The 17,728-nt window shown below is 52.5% G+C and overlaps 1 protein-coding gene across 1 annotated transcript; it reads right to left on the bottom strand.

Moving 5' to 3' along the window:
- Positions 1-8,407: 8,407 nt before the first annotated feature.
- Positions 8,408-13,154, bottom strand: LOC114245555 (putative 115 kDa protein in type-1 retrotransposable element R1DM). The gene is made up of 2 exons (XM_089738547.1): positions 12,192-13,154; positions 8,408-12,118 (listed from the first exon to the last, which is right to left on the bottom strand). Exons 1-2 carry the CDS (start codon positions 13,152-13,154, stop codon positions 8,408-8,410), a joined length of 4,674 nt encoding a protein of 1,557 aa, XP_089594673.1.
- Between the last annotated feature and the right edge of the window lie 4,574 nt (positions 13,155-17,728).

The following is a 17,728-nucleotide window of genomic DNA, read 5'->3' as shown; positions in this document are numbered from 1 at the left end:
GGAAGATCTGAGCCACGAAGAAATCGTCACATCTTACGTTCATGTTGCCCAGTTGACTCTCGATTTATCACATGGCATTTACTAGCGGAAATACGACACGTAACAAGCTGCTGCAAGAAATTAAGGCAAGTGCAAGTCTCAAGTGAAACTTCGATCGCAATAATGGATCTGTCATGACGAGTGGGTAGTTCCGACACGAATAGTTTTTAAGCCAATGACTACTGCTAGAGTTACATGGCACTAGTGCAGTAAACCAGGACATGAGACGGTGAATTGTCGCTGAAACTTTAGAATCTACTAGATTCAATACCAATAACACTACACGTTCGATGACTTCGGGCTCCAGCAAGCAAAGAAGAAAACAAGCAAGTTTCCGTGGGGAAGAAAAATTGACACATCTAAAGTCGTCGTGACCTGTAAGATAAGACGTCCGGTGCGTTCGTGTCTGGCGATGCGGCGGTGTTTGGGTTCCGCTGGCGGATGCAAGTTTTTTCCGGTGAAGTGCGTGCTTGTGCGTGCTTGACAAGTGTTTGCGGTTGGCTTCCGCAGTGTGGGAGTAACATCGTGTAGGAGAGGTGGAACCCGTAAAATTGTAGTTTGCGTGGTGGCTGGTAAGATTTGCTGTGGTAAAAAGTTTGCGTGGTGGTAAAATATCTTGTGAGTCTGCACAGGTAGCCGGAGGTGAGTCTTCCGCGGTCGCGGCCTACCCAGTCTGCGAGAACCGGGCAGATCGCCTCAACGGTACGGAGGCCGGCCGACGGGTCCGCCAAACGACGAGACCACGCCTCCAGCACGGACTGCTGAGATTGGAGCCCCCGCGCTCCGGCTACACTTGCGCTAGGGCGCGCCACCTCGTAGGAGACTGTGAGGTTAACCATCACACGAGGACGTGTACAGTCAGGAAGATCGTGTCGCAATCAACACGTGATTGCTGCAGCCAATACGAGATATGGGACGCAAGCGCCGTCTGTCGGTGCTCGATGGGTCAACTATTCACCGGCCGAGCGGAGCGACATGCCGGTAGCTGTGTAATATCGAGTATTTTTGGTAAATGAGAACAATCTGGTGAGTCGTATTATTTTTATTTGGATTTTGGTGCCGAATGTTCTCTTGTCGAGAAATCTATATGCGATGGTTCTCATAAATGACTGTTGATTAGAGTCACAGGGATGACTGTTGATTAGAGTCACAGGGATGACTGTTGATTAGAGTCACAGGGATGACTGTTGATTAGAGTCACAGGGATGACTGTTGATTAGAGTCACAGGGATGACTGTTGATTAGAGTCACAGGGATGACTGTTGATTAGAGTCACAGGGATGACTATCATTGAACACTTGTAGTCACAGGGATGACTATCATTGAACACTTGTAGTCACAGGGATGACTATCATTGAACACTTGTAGTCACAGGGATGACTATCATTGAACACTTGTAGTCACAGGGATGACTATCATTGAACACTTGTAGTCACAGGGATGACTATCATTGAACACTTGTAGTCACAGGGATGACTATCATTGAACACTTGTAGTCACAGGGATGACTATCATTGAACACTTGTAGTCACAGGGATGACTATCATTGAACACTTGTAGTCACAGGGATGACTATCATTGAACACTTGTAGTCACAGGGATGACTATCATTGAACACTTGTAGTCACAGGGATGACTATCATTGAACACTTGTAGTCACAGGGATGACTATCATTGAACACTTGTAGTCACAGGGATGACTATCATTGAACACTTGTAGTCACAGGGATGACTATCATTGAACACTTGTAGTCACAGGGATGACTATCATTGAACACTTGTAGTCACAGGGATGACTTAGTTACTGTGTACATGAATTGTACAGGGAGAAATTGCAGCAGTAGTAAATCACTTATTTTCGTTTGTGTTATCTTTCAATGTCGTTATAGAATTTGTGATGACACAAGACTTTTATTTTAGTAGAGTGGTCAGATATGGCCGAGCGTGAATGATACTGTGCGGTATTGGCTTTTGTTTCAGATTAACACACGAGGACGTGTGTAACACAGGATGGCCGTGTCGCATCCGGGTCAATAGTTCGGAATATCAACGATACACAAACGTCAAAGTGACAGAATGGCCGTGTCGTGGTTGACGACTTTTAGTAATATTAAGACGGTGGTTTTGATTATTATTTTAAATGATGAAATGTTGTTTTGATAAATATCACAAAATGAAGGGTAGACTCCGTAACGCCACAGTTATAAAATGGCGGTACGTGGACAGAGTCGTGGCATTCCGTGTCAGACAGTCATTCAGTCCGTATCAGACGGTCCGTCCGTCTCAGTCAGTCAGTCAGTCAGTCGGTCTGTCGGTATGTGCAACGAAACTGTCGGTTTATCCTGTCATTGTGAAAGTTGTGTGTGTTGAGTTTCAATAATTATTATTGAAAAGTTTTATTGACTAAACTGAGTTCAATCGAATACGAGTGATGACGAAACTACCGCTTAGCTATCCCTGCCGCCGCCGCCTACGACATATATATATTTTACGTGGCAGTCCCCGAGTGCCTACATGTATTTTTTTAGTGTTATAAATACAAAAATTAATATATATGATTGATAAAATGCTTTGTGTTCAATTTTGAAGACCAGATTTTGTGGAGTCAAAATCTGGTCTCCAAAATTGAAGGATCACCGTTTAATCTGGGCACGATGGTGCCCAGATTAAACGGTGCTGGAGACTAAGGATCCCGTGGATAACATTCCTCATCATGACGCGCCCATCCTAAAATAACTCTCTATCAAAGAGCAGCTTTCATGAACTGGAGCAGTTTTAAAGATCATTGGTCACATCTCCAGAAAATAGGACTCGACAAAGAATCTGGTCGTCCAAGGACGAGTGGAAGGCAAGAAATCGCGCGAAAAAATTTCGCGAAAAAGCATTTCGAACCACCAGATCTGGAAAAGAATTGCCAGGTTAGGGTTAGGTTAGGTTAGTGCGTGCCTTAGTGCAATGGCAAAGAGGTTTTAATCTATGAAATATGTCTAAACGTCGGCGCGAACATCCTCCCCCTCGTTGAAAGGTCAGTTTTCAACCTTGAATATCTTGCACTGAGGGCAGGGGACAAATACGTATTAGGGGCCGCCGAACGCAGCCTCGTATTGTTGATATGTCTGCCACTCGAGAAATTCCGTCTGGGCCCGGGAATAGGCGTCGAACTCTTCCGAGACGCCAAGCCATAGGCGGGACGTGATCCTCTTGAATAAGGACAAGATCACCCACATTTAGCTCGGCAGCGTTGGTGCGCCATTTCGTTCGTTGCTGAAGTTCGCTGATGTACTCCTTTTGCCAGCGTTGCCAGAAGTGCTGGCGAAGCTGCTCAACTCGAGCGTAACGTTGTAGCGTGTTTTGATTGTGATCTTGCAGAGCAGGCGATGGCAGGGAAGTCAGTGGTCTTCCGATAAGATACCGTCGAGGCGGTCCGCCCGGTTCTCGCGGACTGGGTGGGCCGCGACCGCGGATGCCTCACCTTCCGGCTAACGCAGATGCTTACCGGCCATGGTTGTTTCGGCCGGTACTTGCACAAGATAGCCGGAAGGGAACCGACGGCGCAGTGCCACCACTGCGCGGACCGCGACGAGGAAGATACAGCGGAACACACGCTGGCGCGTTGCTCTGGATTCGACGAGCAACGCGCCGCCCTCGTCGCGGTCATTGGAGAGGACCTCTCGCTGCCGCGCGTCGTGGCTACGATGCTCGGCAGCGACGCGTCCTGGAAGGCGATGCTCGACTTCTGCGAGTCCACCATCTCGCAGAAGGAGGCGGCGGAGCGAGAGAGGGAGAGCTCTTCCCTTTCCGCACCGATCCGTCGCCGTCGAGCCGGGGGCCGGAGGCGGGAATACGCCCGTACGTCCCGGCCCCTGTAGGTGGCGGCCTCCCCCCGGTGAAGGTCAAGGGGCGACCTGAGGGGGTGAGGCCGCGCGGCGCGCTACCAGCACTCTAGCGCGCTGCCGTGGAGTGAATAGAGCGACCGGTCGACGGTGTATCGCGTCCTGACCCGGCAGGCTGGTTCTGGTCCAGCGGGGTATTCCGGGACACCAGCGGCACCGTCTGGGCGGCCCGACGGGCTGCCGTACCGAGACGGCCGACGTTTCAGAGCCTTCGATTCGCCTCGAAGGCTCCGTCGGCTGGGCGTCCTTGGGGTGAGCCGCGCCGTCTGGTTGTAGTGTTGACCGCGGTAGCCCCCCTACCTCATCCGGGTTCTGACCTCGGAGGGGATCGGACGTCGGGTGTAAGAGTGCAGGGGAGTCGTTTAGTGGGTGGGTCCTAAAATCCTTGGGCCCGCGGTCTGCTCACAACACCATGCAGATCGTTGAGTCTCACATACCCCGCGCGCCCCTTTTGCGCGGGGACCTCGTAGGAGGTTCGGCCCTCTACCCGAAAAAAAAAAAAAAAAAAGGTTCCCCCCTTGGATATGGTGGCCAGGGGACCCGGGTACGTCGCGGCTAGGATCGACGGGACCGTCGTGATCGGGGCGTACTTTTCTCCGAACAGGAGCCTCGCCGAGTTCGAGCGGTTTCTGGGCGGGCTCGAGGCGCTTTTACACCGCCTCGGGTCCCGCCCTGTCATCGTCGCGGGGGACCTCAATGCCAAGTGTACGGCTTGGGGCTCCCCCCGCACGGATTCGCGAGGCGAGGCTCTTTCGGAGTGGGCGATCGCGACCGGCCTCTGTCTCCTAAACAGAGGCACGGTCGCGACTTGCGTGCGGTGGAACGGGGAATCTCACGTGGACATGACGTTCGCGTCCCCGTCCGCCGTGCGCCGCACCCGCGGCTGGCGCGTACTAGAGGGGGCGGAGCCGCTCTCGGACCACAGATACGTCCGATTCGAGCTCTCCGCCTCCTCCTTGTCATCGTCGTCAGCCGCGGGCGCCCGCGGCGAGGAGGAGCTCCCGCAAGGTGCGCCCCGTTCGTTCCCCAGGTGGGCCTTGAAACGGATGAACAAGGAGTTGCTGATGGAGGCGGCCGCTGTTGCTGCGTGGGCGCCAAAACCCGCGCGGCTCGCGGACGTGGATGCGGAGGTCGACTGGTTCCGGGGCACCATGGCAAACATTTGCGATGCCGCCATGCCCCGGGTCGGCCCCCGAGCACCACGTGGGGGTGCGTTCTGGTGGTCGCCCGAGATCGCAAGACTCCGAGGGGAGTGCGTGAGGGCGCGCCGCCGGAGCGCACGCCACCGCCGCCGCCGTCATCGCGACGCTGCGTTCGCGGAGACGGCGGCCCAGCTGCACGCTGACTGTCGTCAAAAGCAGACGGCGCTGCAGCTGGCCATCGGCGAGGCCAAGAAGCAGAGCATGAAGACTCTCCTGGAGTCGCTCGACGAAGATCCCTGGGGGCGCCCATACAAGATGGTTCGCAGGAAACTGCAACCGTGGGCGCTCCCGGTGACCGAGAGGCTCCAGCCTCGGCAGCTGCGGGAAATTGTTGCGGCACTCTTCCCGCCGGCAGCGGGGGGGGACTTTGAGCCCCCACAGATGGACGCCACGTGGGGCACGCCGCCGCGTCGCCCCAGCGTTCCCGCTGCCGAGGAGCCCCCTCCCCCTATCACGGGGGCGGAGATCCATGCGGCCGTGTCCAAAATGAGAGCGAAGGACGCGGCCCCCGGCCCTGTCGGCGTTCACGGCCGGGTCTGGAGCTTGGCCTTCGAGGCCCTAGGGGACCGGCTCGGGGGGCTTTTCGAAGCGTGCCTCGAGTCGGGACGGTTCCCGTCGAAATGGAAGACGGGCAGACTGGTCCTTCTGCGGAAGGACGGGCGCCCCGCGGACTCACCCGCGGGCTATCGCCCCATCGTGTTGCTGGACGAAGCGGGCAAGATGCTCGAGAGGATCGTCGCGGCCCGCATCGTCCGGCACCTGACCGAGACGGGTCCCGATCTTTCGGCGGAGCAGTACGGCTTCAGAGAGGGCCGCTCGACTATCGACGCAATTCTGCGCGTGCGGGCCCTCTCCGATGAAGCCGTATCCCGGGGCGGGGTGGCGATGGCGTTATCCTTAGATGTAAGGAACGCCTTCAACACCCTGCCCTGGTCGGTGATCGCGGGGGCGCTGGAGTATCACGGCGTCCCCGCATACCTCCGCCGACTGATCGGCTCCTACCTCGAGGGCAGGTCGATCCAGTGCATCGGACACGGTGGGGCGATGTACCGCTTCCCCGTCGAGCGCGGTGTTCCGCAGGGGTCCGTCCTGGGCCCCCTGCTGTGGAACATCGGCTACGACTGGGTCCTGCGGGGCGTCATTCGGGGACCCCTCCCCGGGCTCAGCGTAATTTGTTACGCTGACGACACGTTGGTCGTAGCTCCGGGGAGGGACTACCGGGAGTCTGCCCGTCTGGCGTGCGCAGGCGTGGCACACGTCGTCACCAGGATCCGACGGTTGGGGCTCGAGGTGGCGCTCGACAAAACCCAGGCCCTGCTCTTTCACGGGCCGGGACGAGCGCCGCCTCTGGGTGCCCACCTCGTGATCGGAGGCGTCCGCGTCGGGGTCGGGGTGACCGGTCTTCGGTACCTCGGCCTCGAACTGGACGGTCGGTGGAGCTTCCGCGCTCACTTCGAAAAATTGGGCCCTCGGCTGATGGCGACGGCCGGCTCTCTGAGCCGGCTTCTTCCAAACGTCGGGGGTCCCGATCAGGTGGCGCGCCGCCTCTACATGGGGGTGGTGCGGTCGATGGCACTATACGGCGCTCCCGTATGGTGCCACGCCCTGACCCGCGAGAACGTCGCGGCGCTGCGACGTCCGCAGCGCGCGATCGCGGTCAGGGCGATCCGAGGATACCGCACCGTCTCCTTCGAGGCGGCGTGCTTGCTCGCCGGGGCGCCACCCTGGGACCTGGAGGCGGAGGCGCTCGCTGCCGATTACAGGTGGCGTAGCGACCTCCGCTCTAGGGGGGAAGGGCGCCCCGGCGAAGGAGTAGTTCGAGCGCGGAGGCTCCAATCTCGGCGGTCCGTGCTGGAGGCGTGGTTTCGCCGCTTGGCGGACCCGTCGGCCGGCCTCCGAACCGTCGAGGCGGTCCGCCCGGTTCTCGCGGACTGGGTGGGCCGCGACCGCGGATGCCTCACCTTCCGGCTAACGCAGATGCTTACCGGCCATGGTTGTTTCGGCCGGTACTTGCACAAGATAGCCGGAAGGGAACCGACGGCGCAGTGCCACCACTGCGCGGACCGCGACGAGGAAGATACAGCGGAACACACGCTGGCGCGTTGCTCTGGATTCGACGAGCAACGCGCCGCCCTCGTCGCGGTCATTGGAGAGGACCTCTCGCTGCCGCGCGTCGTGGCTACGATGCTCGGCAGCGACGCGTCCTGGAAGGCGATGCTCGACTTCTGCGAGTCCACCATCTCGCAGAAGGAGGCGGCGGAGCGAGAGAGGGAGAGCTCTTCCCTTTCCGCACCGATCCGTCGCCGTCGAGCCGGGGGCCGGAGGCGGGAATACGCCCGTACGTCCCGGCCCCTGTAGGTGGCGGCCTCCCCCCGGTGAAGGTCAAGGGGCGACCTGAGGGGGTGAGGCCGCGCGGCGCGCTACCAGCACTCTAGCGCGCTGCCGTGGAGTGAATAGAGCGACCGGTCGACGGTGTATCGCGTCCTGACCCGGCAGGCTGGTTCTGGTCCAGCGGGGTATTCCGGGACACCAGCGGCACCGTCTGGGCGGCCCGACGGGCTGCCGTACCGAGACGGCCGACGTTTCAGAGCCTTCGATTCGCCTCGAAGGCTCCGTCGGCTGGGCGTCCTTGGGGTGAGCCGCGCCGTCTGGTTGTAGTGTTGACCGCGGTAGCCCCCCTACCTCATCCGGGTTCTGACCTCGGAGGGGATCGGACGTCGGGTGTAAGAGTGCAGAGGAGTCGTTTAGTGGGTGGGCTCTAAAATCCTTGGGCCCGCGGTCTGCTCACAACACCATGCAGACCGTTGAGTCTCACATACCCCGCGCGCCCCTTTTGCGCGGGGACCTCGTAGGAGGTTCGGCCCTCTACCCGAAAAAAAAAAAAAAAGGTTTTTTTTTTTTTTTTTTTAAGTCACTCTTTTCTCTGCAAGGGTGCAAAGCTTTGAAGGCTGGACATAAGGTCTTTCTTTTTTTTTGTTGCTTAGTCTAGGGTCTTCTCAGGCATTCCGTCCTCTATTACCATTCCAGTTCTATCATTTATCCCTCTCGTACTTTCGTTCTTCTCATTCATACTTTAATTCTAATCTTAACTTGGGGTCTAGGATGTTATGGGATGGGCAGTTTACTTTTATTACAATTTCTTAATCTACATAATAATTTACTTACAATTTTTCTTACTGACTATATCTTACGCTATACTTAACTACTATTTATTTTGACTTCTTCCATTAATGCTACTCTACAATATACTCACGATATTGTGATAACATAATTTCATTCTTTGTTTTTCTTATTCACTACTTTTACTATTTGTACAGCATAATCTATAAACAATTCCTTAGTATACTTTTCAACAATCAATTTACACAAATTTTCCTTATTTACGATTTTGTTTATTTTATTTTCGAGCTCGAACCTCTGCTTCCCAAAAATGGGACAACTGGTCAACAGGTGTTCAACCGTTTCCGGCATGCCAGGTTCACAGGCACACGAGGGGTCCCCCTTACACTTGAACCTAGCCAAGTATTCGGAGAACCCTCCGTGCCCCGTAGTGAACTGGGTAATGTGCCCAGTTATCCTCATCTTTCTTACAGTGCTGTACGCCGCTACTGCATCCGGAAAAAACATTTTAGTGACTGATGCTCTGTCGCTATCCCGATATCGCCTGTTCCATTCGTCAAGCGAACCACTCCGGATGATTCGCTTGACGTATGAAACGGGGCACAGGTCGTAATTTGGGCTCTTTTTCGACAGCAGAGCGGCTTCCTTAGCGAGTTGATCTGCTCGCTCGTTTCCCTCCAATCCCGCGTGTGCCTTAATCCAGTATAAGGCAACGGTCTTATTTTGCAGTGCGCATTGTTTTAACATTTTTCTTATGTCTACGGCTAGTGGATGGAGGGAACCGTGATTTATGACTGTGAGGAGTGCCGCTTTGCTGTCGCTAAAGACTCCAAAAGTAGACCCGTTTCGGAGCTGGGCTTCCTTAACCGCATAGCTCAGAGCCAGGAGTTCGGCCTGATAGATGGTACAGTAGGGTGCGAGAGCAAGCTTGAGGGACCTTATCTCGACCTCACCATCCCAAATGGATAAAGCGGCCCCGACTCGGCCCTCAATCTTGCTCCCGTCCGTGAATATTCTCACGTCAAGGTGGTTGAGATTGTTGTATTGTTCCTCGTCTACCAGATTGCCAAGCTCCAGACTCTGTTGCTCTGCGGGATGAGGGGCATCCATCGCTGATGACATTCGCTCGATCTCTCTGTCCCCAAGCCATGACTGGCATACTCCCTTCTTGGCCTCAAATAGAGAGGCTGCCTCTCGAACTCGAAGATCCAAAGGGAGTATCCCAGCCATTAACAGTGCCGAGTTCAGGGAGACCGTGCGATATGCCCTGCAAAGTTTTTGAGCGAAGCCCCTTTGAATAACGTTTAGCTGTTTTTGGACTCCCAGCTTATATACCGATTCGTGCCACACTGCAGCCGCGTACAGCACTGTAGGCTCTACTACCGCCACATATATCACCCTGATAACCTCAGGACTCAACCCCCAACCAACTCTGGCTGTACGCGCGAGGATTTTATACATTCCGATAGCTTTTCTACATACATTCCTAACGTGTGTGTTGAATGTGAGCTTATCGTCGATAGTGAGCCCCAAGATCCGGAGCTCTTTATAGGTGGCGATCTCCGTTCCGCCCATGTTCAAGCGTGGTGTGTCGTACTTTAGCCTCCGCGTTATTGTCATCGCACAAGTTTTGTGCGGCGCGAATTTGAGCTTATTTCGGACGCCCCACGCTTGAACATGTTCGAGGGAGGTGTTTGCCTGTCTTTCTATTTGCAGTGCAGAGTCTCCATCGAAGACCAGGACCACATCATCAGCAAATGCTTGTATGTATTCACCTCTGGCTTGAAGTTGGTGAATTAATGGGTCGAGGAGCAAGTTCCACAAAATTGGGCCTCCGATGGATCCCTGCACGCAACCCTTGCTGGTAGCCCTTTCATATTCAGCGCCTGCGTAGCGCACTGAGACTCTTCTATCGCTGAGATAGCTGCTGATGACCCGTCTCAAGTACTCCGGACACTTTTCCTCAGCCAATCGGACCTCCAAAGCCGGCCACCACGCGCTATCGAAGGCTCCCTCTATATCCAATGACACTATGGTAATAATGCGTTTTTCCTTTAATTTCTCTTTTACATGTTGCATTAGTGTATAGAGGGAGTCCTCGGTGCTCCTTTGGGGCATGAAGCCGAATTGGCGAGTACTCATCTTCGGTAATAGATGGTACTTGAGTCGGGCCACCAGCATCTTCTCGTACAGCTTTCCCAGCACAGGCAAAAGACCAATCGGCCTGTGCGACTTCGGTTCAGTGTACGAGTCCTTTCCCGGCTTCCTCAGTATCACCACTGTTGCCGCTTTCCAGATTTTCGGAAAGTATCTGTGCTCTAAGCACTTATTGATTAGGCCGAGAAAGAGTTTTTCGTCCAGGTCTATTGCATGAGTGCATATGTCGGACGTGAGTCCATCTGCTCCTGGTGCCTTCTTTGGGTTAAAACTTTTTAGAGCATGCTTGAGTTCGTTAACAGTAAACGAGGGTACATGCTCATCATGCACACCTTCGCTTATTTTAGCCCTCCTTCTGATTTCGGCATGCTCATCATTATCCTCCTCTTCCCGATCCTCCGGGTAGAAGGTCTCTGCCAGGAGCTTTGCTGACTTTTCAGGGTCCAGCGGGGCTCCATCCACATCTGTTAAAGGGCAATCTTCCTCCCTTGTCCGAGCTCTACTCATCACCCTATATATTCCCTCCCAGACCCCTTCCCTATCCTGTTTCTCACAGAACTCCTTCCAGCTCCCGGCTTGGGCCTCTCTAACTTCCGACTCATATTTTTCTTTTTGTTTCAGGTACTCATCAACCACGTGTTGTCTTCGATCCTGCGCTGCGTTCCTGATGCGGCGTCTCATAGTGTTCGTCTCCTTCCTCATCTCTGCGAGCTTCTCCGACCACCACGGTATGGTAAGTATTTCTCTGCTTGTCTTTTTTGGAATTGATTGTTCACAAGTTTTTGTTATTATGTTTGTATATGTATCGATTGCAGATTCTACTTTTGTTTTATTGTCTATTGTATCTATCAAAGTTGTCATATTGTTATCTAGCAGTAATTGGGCCATCTTCTCATGAAATAGGCTCCAATTGGCTTTTTTAGTGTTAAATATCCTAGTAGTTCTTTCAATTTTGATGCTTTTTGATTTTTGTAGTCTAATATTGAATACCATACCGTTGTGGTCCGAGCTCACTAGGTCTTCATCGACTCGCCATCCGTCTATCAGGTCCAGCATGTCTTCGGTACAGAACGTCACATCCACGCGGCTTTTGTACCTCTTACCTCCTCTGATCGTATCAAATGTCGGGACATCTCCCTCGTTTAGAATCTGTAGGCCCAACTCTCCGAGAGTCCCCATCAGTTGTTCTCCTCGTGCATCATCTTCCTTACTCCCCCACCAGGTGCTCTTGGCATTCGCGTCACCTCCAAAGATAAGCCTTTTGGGTCCCGTTTTTCTCTCTACCCTTTTGATCTGTTCAAGATAAGACTCTATGGGCTTGTCTGGCTCGAAGTAATAGGACACCAGCGTGATCTCCCAGGCCCTGGTCCGGATCCCCACCACCACGATGTTATTGGTGGTGAGTTGCGGGTACTGTATCACGTCCAGGTCGTGATCAAAGACAGCTATCGCAGCTTTAACAGTCCCATCTCCTTGTGCAGTGCTTTGGAAGACCCTTACGCCCCGGAATCCTTTCATACTCCTTGCCCCGCCCACGTATGGCTCTTGAATTAAGGCTATTGCAGCTTTCCGAGTAGTGGCTTCAATGGCCAACTCAGCGGTTGCTAATTTTTTCCTTTGGAGGTTTGCTTGTAATACTCTGTAGGGGGGTGATGGGGGTCCATTCTTTGGTCTAACTTTAGCAGTGGTATTCCACTGCTCGCCGTGCTATATTGTCCCATTTTGCCATTACGGGGCACTCCCTACTAAAAGCGTTGTGTGCTGTGGTTGTCATATTTGCCTTCCGGCAGTTACAGCATGTAGGCTCTATGCCTGTCAGTCTGTCCGGACAGTCGGCCCTCATGTGTGGTCCGCCGCAATGGCTGCAGCTTGGTAAAGCTTCTTTGCAGAATTTTCTGCTATGTCCGAACCCCAGACAAAGGGTACACTGCACCAGTGGCGTTTGGTCCGCCACTCTAACTGGTTGTATATCAATGTGCAGCGACCCCATGCTCAGGGCTCGGTTCCAGATGGTTGGGGACACTTTTAGCACTACGTGGTGGGTGTGAGGGTTACGGGCACTCTTTTTATATTTTACCTCTATCCTGTCATCCTCTTTGTTGAGGTTACGGAAGAGGTCTTTATTTTTACTTCTTAAGGCTTTTTGGAGGTCCTCGTCGGAATGCATCTTTAAAACATTATAGAGTATCAATAAGGGATCCTTATTTTTTATCTCTTCAACGACGAGTTCCCCCTCTGACTTTTTTAATCTTTGTGTTGCCTTTGTTCTCTCTTCTTCTGTTCTATAACTCATTATAACTTTCCTGTCTTTAATCTTCCTCACTCTTTCCACTCTCACCCACCCTTCATCTTCACTAGCTGTTTTTCGGAGTTCCGTGAGAATACCATCGCCTGTTTCATTTTCATCTTTAGATGAGATCATTATTGAATGTAATGTGGTGGATTTTGGGGATTGCCTCCCCGGCTGTGATACCACCACATCCGCATAAGTCGCTTTTTGAGTCCTGAATATTTGTTTCAGCTCTTCCATCTTCTCGGAGTTTTCTCTTAGGAGACTGCAATTTTCTTCCAGTTTTTTCTTTAATGCATTTAAGGTCTCATCCTGACCTTTATCCTTTTCCTTGGTCTCTGCTTCTTTCTCTTTATGCATTCCCTTTTCCTCTACTTTCTGCCCCCTTGTAGCTTTTCCTTCCACCTCTTTAACAAGCTCATAAAGCCTTTCTATTGCTTGTAAGACTGCCATTTTTATGTCTGTCTTCAAATTTCTCGAATTTTCAAGATTTAATTTGGCCTTACTAAGACAGGCTCTAGCTTCCGCAGTCTTGCTTGGAAAGCCTTGTATTTTTTGTTTTTGGGGGGCTTCAGATGGCTTTTTTGTGGGAGATGTTGGTGTTCTCAATTTTATGGCTTAGTCGGCCTTGGCTGATTCCCATTCTCCCACACTTCGTCTTACGCTTCTTGTAATATTTGGGTCATCTGTATTGGATGATCCAGCATGTTCTGCGTTTTTCGGAGGAGAGTTTAGATTTTTGGTCACTGGGGTTCTAATATTTGCGTACATCGTTAATTTTATTTTTATTTTCCTTGCAGTGAGGACGCGTCAATATCACGTAATATAATTACCTAAACAGGACGTCACAAAAGGTTTGTATAAGTTATATAAGGGACGGTACAAATAAGCAAAATAAAATAAATAAAAAAAAAAATTTATATCTCTGTTTTTTGTTTTTTGTTACAGATTCCGTCAGGCTATACGAGTTCTAGACTCGTCGAGTGTCGGTAAGAAGGTTTTTTATTTATATGCTTGTGTGTGTGTGTGTGTGTGTGTGTGTGTGTGTATATGTGTGTGAGTGTGTGTGTGTGTGTGTGTGTGTGTGTGTAGGAATGTATGCAAAAAATTTTGTTAATGAAGTGCACAAAATTTTACTCTACCTAGAGTCAGTATGAGAATGTAACTAGGTAGGTATTTTTACAACTTAAAAGATACACGGTCAGTCAATTCGATTTCGATCGTATAATGTAAAGTTTTAAGTTTCGACTCTACGTAGAGTCTCCACCTCTATCCAAAAAACTGCTCCAGACTAAGCCCTATTGCATGCAAAAAACCCCGTTACTGTAGCTCTTCCCGTTCGCGAGATAAGGCGATTTATTTAATTTGGGGGTTGCTACCCCTAAAGTGTCCTTATACTACCTATTTATGAGTATGCCAAAATAATAGTCAATAATTTTTTAATATTTTATAATTATAAATTTGCTACTAAAAATTTTTCAGAGTCCAAGTAATAATGGACAAAAGTCAATTTTAGGGGTAGGGGGTTGGGACCCTAGGGGTTGGGTGCGGGGGGAGGGGAGGTTTAAGGGTCAGGGTTTGCGGGGCAGGGGGGTGGGTTAGGGAGGGGGGTGGAAATTTTTCGTTCTTTTTGGGCTAGGACGCACGGTTTACGAGATATGAGGTATTTTTGGAATTTTTAAATACCTAAACAACTTTATCTCTCTGCCGTCGATCTGCTTGAAGAAGTATTTTAAACAACCTGTTAAGTTCTTCCCAATTTTCCGATTTCGCCGGGAAAAGTACCGGGCTGTAGTATTTTGATTGGGCCGTCCGGTCCCGAGATCACAAAGGGATAGGTCACTCGGTCGATTTTTTATTCGCCCTCAAACTTAGGGGTAGTTTTTTGCCAACTTCGTTTGCCTGGTTTTGACCTTAGGAACGAGATATCGAGACGGGGAAAAATACTGGGGTATCGGTCGCGGCCCAAATTTACCGTCAAGTCCCTTGTTTTCTGCTTTGGAAATCGGGAAAACCGAAATTTTTCCCGTTTTTCCAAAAAATCTCGTCGGGGGTGGTTTTTTGGGGTGCCAATATGTTAGTCGACCCTATTTGTTATTTTTGCGATATCTCGCTCCCCTGAGGCTCCAGGGGGTGTACAAACTTAAGCGGTAATGCCGGCCGGTACCTTTGTTCCACCTTAAATTCTATATAAAATCTATCCTTAGTCCTACTTACAATCTAAAAATTTTGTTCCACAGGAGGTGAACCGGTCCCTGATGTCCCGCCTGTCCGGAGGTCCTCCGTGGCCCACACCACCCTCAGGAAGCTGCCAAAGCTGGAGGTGGCTGACAATTTTCTGCAAATAGCTTCTAGTGCAGAAACTTCGCGTCTCAGGGGGTTGGTCCCGAGGAGTTTCCTTCCTTGTAGGAGGTTTTCTTTAGGGTGCTGCCGGGAGCAGGATGTCACAGGTACTTTCGGCTCTGCGTGACGTCACAGGTTTTCTATGTCCTCTGTTACTCCAAAACTGCCTGTCAAAAATTCCTGAATTTTTTTACAATTATTGTCCAAGTGGTGGGCAATATCTAAGGGTCCAGAAAAGGTGACGTCATCGATCTTGTTTCAGCTCTGGATGAGATCTAAGTTCGTAGTGCCTTCAAAGTCTTCCAACTTCCAGGGGGGTGCTCCGATTTCGAAGTTCGAAGTGTCAACTGACGTGTCTCGAGATAGTTCACGATTTCGAGTTGGTAAAATTTCTCCAAGACGTCGGGAACTGGGAGCACGTGGCCACGTGGTTTTCGGTTTTTCTTTTGTGGCTCGGCGAGTTTTACCCGGAAAAATCCGAGACTTTACCTGATTGTAGCTGCCCCTGGTGCGCTTCGAACTGCAGTTCAAGAAACGTAAGTTGTCGCTGAAAATCAGGCAGCGTTGCGTCTGGAATATCTAATTTGCAGGTTAGAATCCGTTTCTTGGACCTGGTGTCTCACAGAGTGGTTCGATTTTCGCACTTTTTTCACACACGGATAGTATTCGCGAACGCGCACGTTTTGATGTATAACACTTTATATTTTGCGTAAAATAACCCGTTCGTTCGATTTTTTAAACGCGGAGCGCACGCAAAACGATCCGACCGCCACGAGAGCTGAGGGGGAACTGGGTTAGGTTAGGTTAGGTTAGGTTAGGTTAGGTTAGGTTAGGTTAGGTTAGGTTAGGTTAGGTTAGGTTAGGTTAGGTTAGGTTAGGTTAGGTTAGGTTAGGTTCCCGGGACCTGGGCGGGCCCCCCGGCGCGCTCTTTGCGTGGCCGGGGGCTCCGTCTGTGGGGGAGTTGTGCTGAACTTCCACCGGGCGCGTCCGTAGGTGGCGGATAACGGGATCCTCTGGGCGACATTCCCAGAGGTATCGTCCGATCTTTTTCGTTGCAAGGATTCTTAGGCGTAGGTTCTAGGCTTAGGATTAGACTTAGGTGTAGGATAGCTTAGTTAGGCTTTGCAACGAAAGAGATCGGATGACGCGGACCAAACCAGCACTAGGGGGAGCGGGAGAACTGCGCCCTCCTTCTGGAGAACGCAGCTTCCGCCGGCAGCGGACTGCCGGCGTGCCGTGAGCGGTGGCACTCTGTGCCCTGTTGTCGTAGGAGTGAGCCAGCGTTGCATTTATGCGACTGCTGGCCGCTGGTTGCCATGTCCCCGGCTTCGGCTACAGGGGCACGCCCTCCTGAGGGGGGTACCGGTATACCGGCGTGGCTTCGTGGATTATTGTTCACTTGAGCGTCGGGCGGTGGTCTGTCGTGCTGCTCGTTGCACTCGATGGACTGCCGGCCAACCCGTAATCCTCACCGTGTGGGGGACGGGGGCCGCTGCCGCGAGGTACGGGGCCGCGAGGACGTAAACCTCTATAAAAAATACCCCAATCTTAAGCTCTGGCGCCCGGCGATGGGATGCATGGCTGGTGGGAGACCAGTCGTGAGGGCGTCCCAGGGGACCGCACCCCTGGTTAATAAAAACAGGAAAACCAAAAATGAAATGATCAGTTATGAAGATAATCTACCCCAGGAGGGTACCTCCCGCTCTGCGGGGGGAGAATCCCTCCGTGCGGTCGAGAGATCGGCCGCACGCTGCCCCACCGTTTCTGGGGGGGCAATAACTGCTCTAAGGGGTCCGAGAAGGACGGCGGTAGTGTGTCCGTGAAGGACGGAGGAAACGATGTAAGTAGAGGAGGGTCCGTGAAGGACATTGAAGTGATTAGTATCCTGTCAGACGACGGCATGGCCACTGCCAGCTCAACCCGTTCGTCCCCGACCAGGAACAGAAGAAAAAGGAACAAAGCATACAGTCCGGACAGAACTGGGAGCAGTTCAGGTGAAGATACGGTGCGCTCGCCCAACAGAGCCACAACATCCAAGACATCGTCCAAAAGGGGTCGAGGAAGACCGTCCACAATAGGGCAATACGTTGGCCTCACGGCCGCCAAGGAGGCGCACCTGAAGGCCCAACGCGAAGAGATGGCGCTGCTCGCCGAAAAGGAGATTATGGAGAGCGTCCGGAACCTCAGGGTGAAGGAGAACTCCGTCGCGGGCAGTACCGGGGAATCCAGACCCGATCCTGAAAATAGACTGGAGGAGACCGCAAAATTGGCCGTCACTATTGCGGCAAAGTCAGGAAACCTGAAGGGCACATACGTGCGTGCCCTGAAGGAGATGGCTTTCGCCATTCGGGAGGCCAAGGAAGAGATGGCAGCGAGGACTACCGACGGTGAAAATAAGAGGCTGCAGGAGCTCTGCAGGAGGCAGGAGGCGGAGATCCTGCACATGAAGAAGGCGATCGCCGACATGAGGTCGGAGATGGCGCGCCTGGCCCATGCAGTGGGATCACCGGCAGCCATACCCGCCCCCGCCCCGATCCAACGGAGCGACGATGAGGAGGAGCGGCGCCTCCAGCGCATCATGCGTGCCGTCGGAACGATGCTAGACGCGCGCCTCGCAGTGATGGAAGCACGGCTGCCGCCGGAGCCAAGGCTGAGGCCACCACTGGCCGCAGACCACAGGAGGA

The sequence above is a fragment of the Bombyx mandarina genome, chromosome 25, assembly GCF_030267445.1.
Source record: "Bombyx mandarina strain Sakado chromosome 25, ASM3026744v2".
NCBI lineage: Eukaryota > Metazoa > Arthropoda > Insecta > Lepidoptera > Bombycidae > Bombyx > Bombyx mandarina.
The sequence above is the reverse complement of the archived record's forward strand: the minus strand, read 5'-3'. Positions and strand labels throughout refer to the sequence as shown.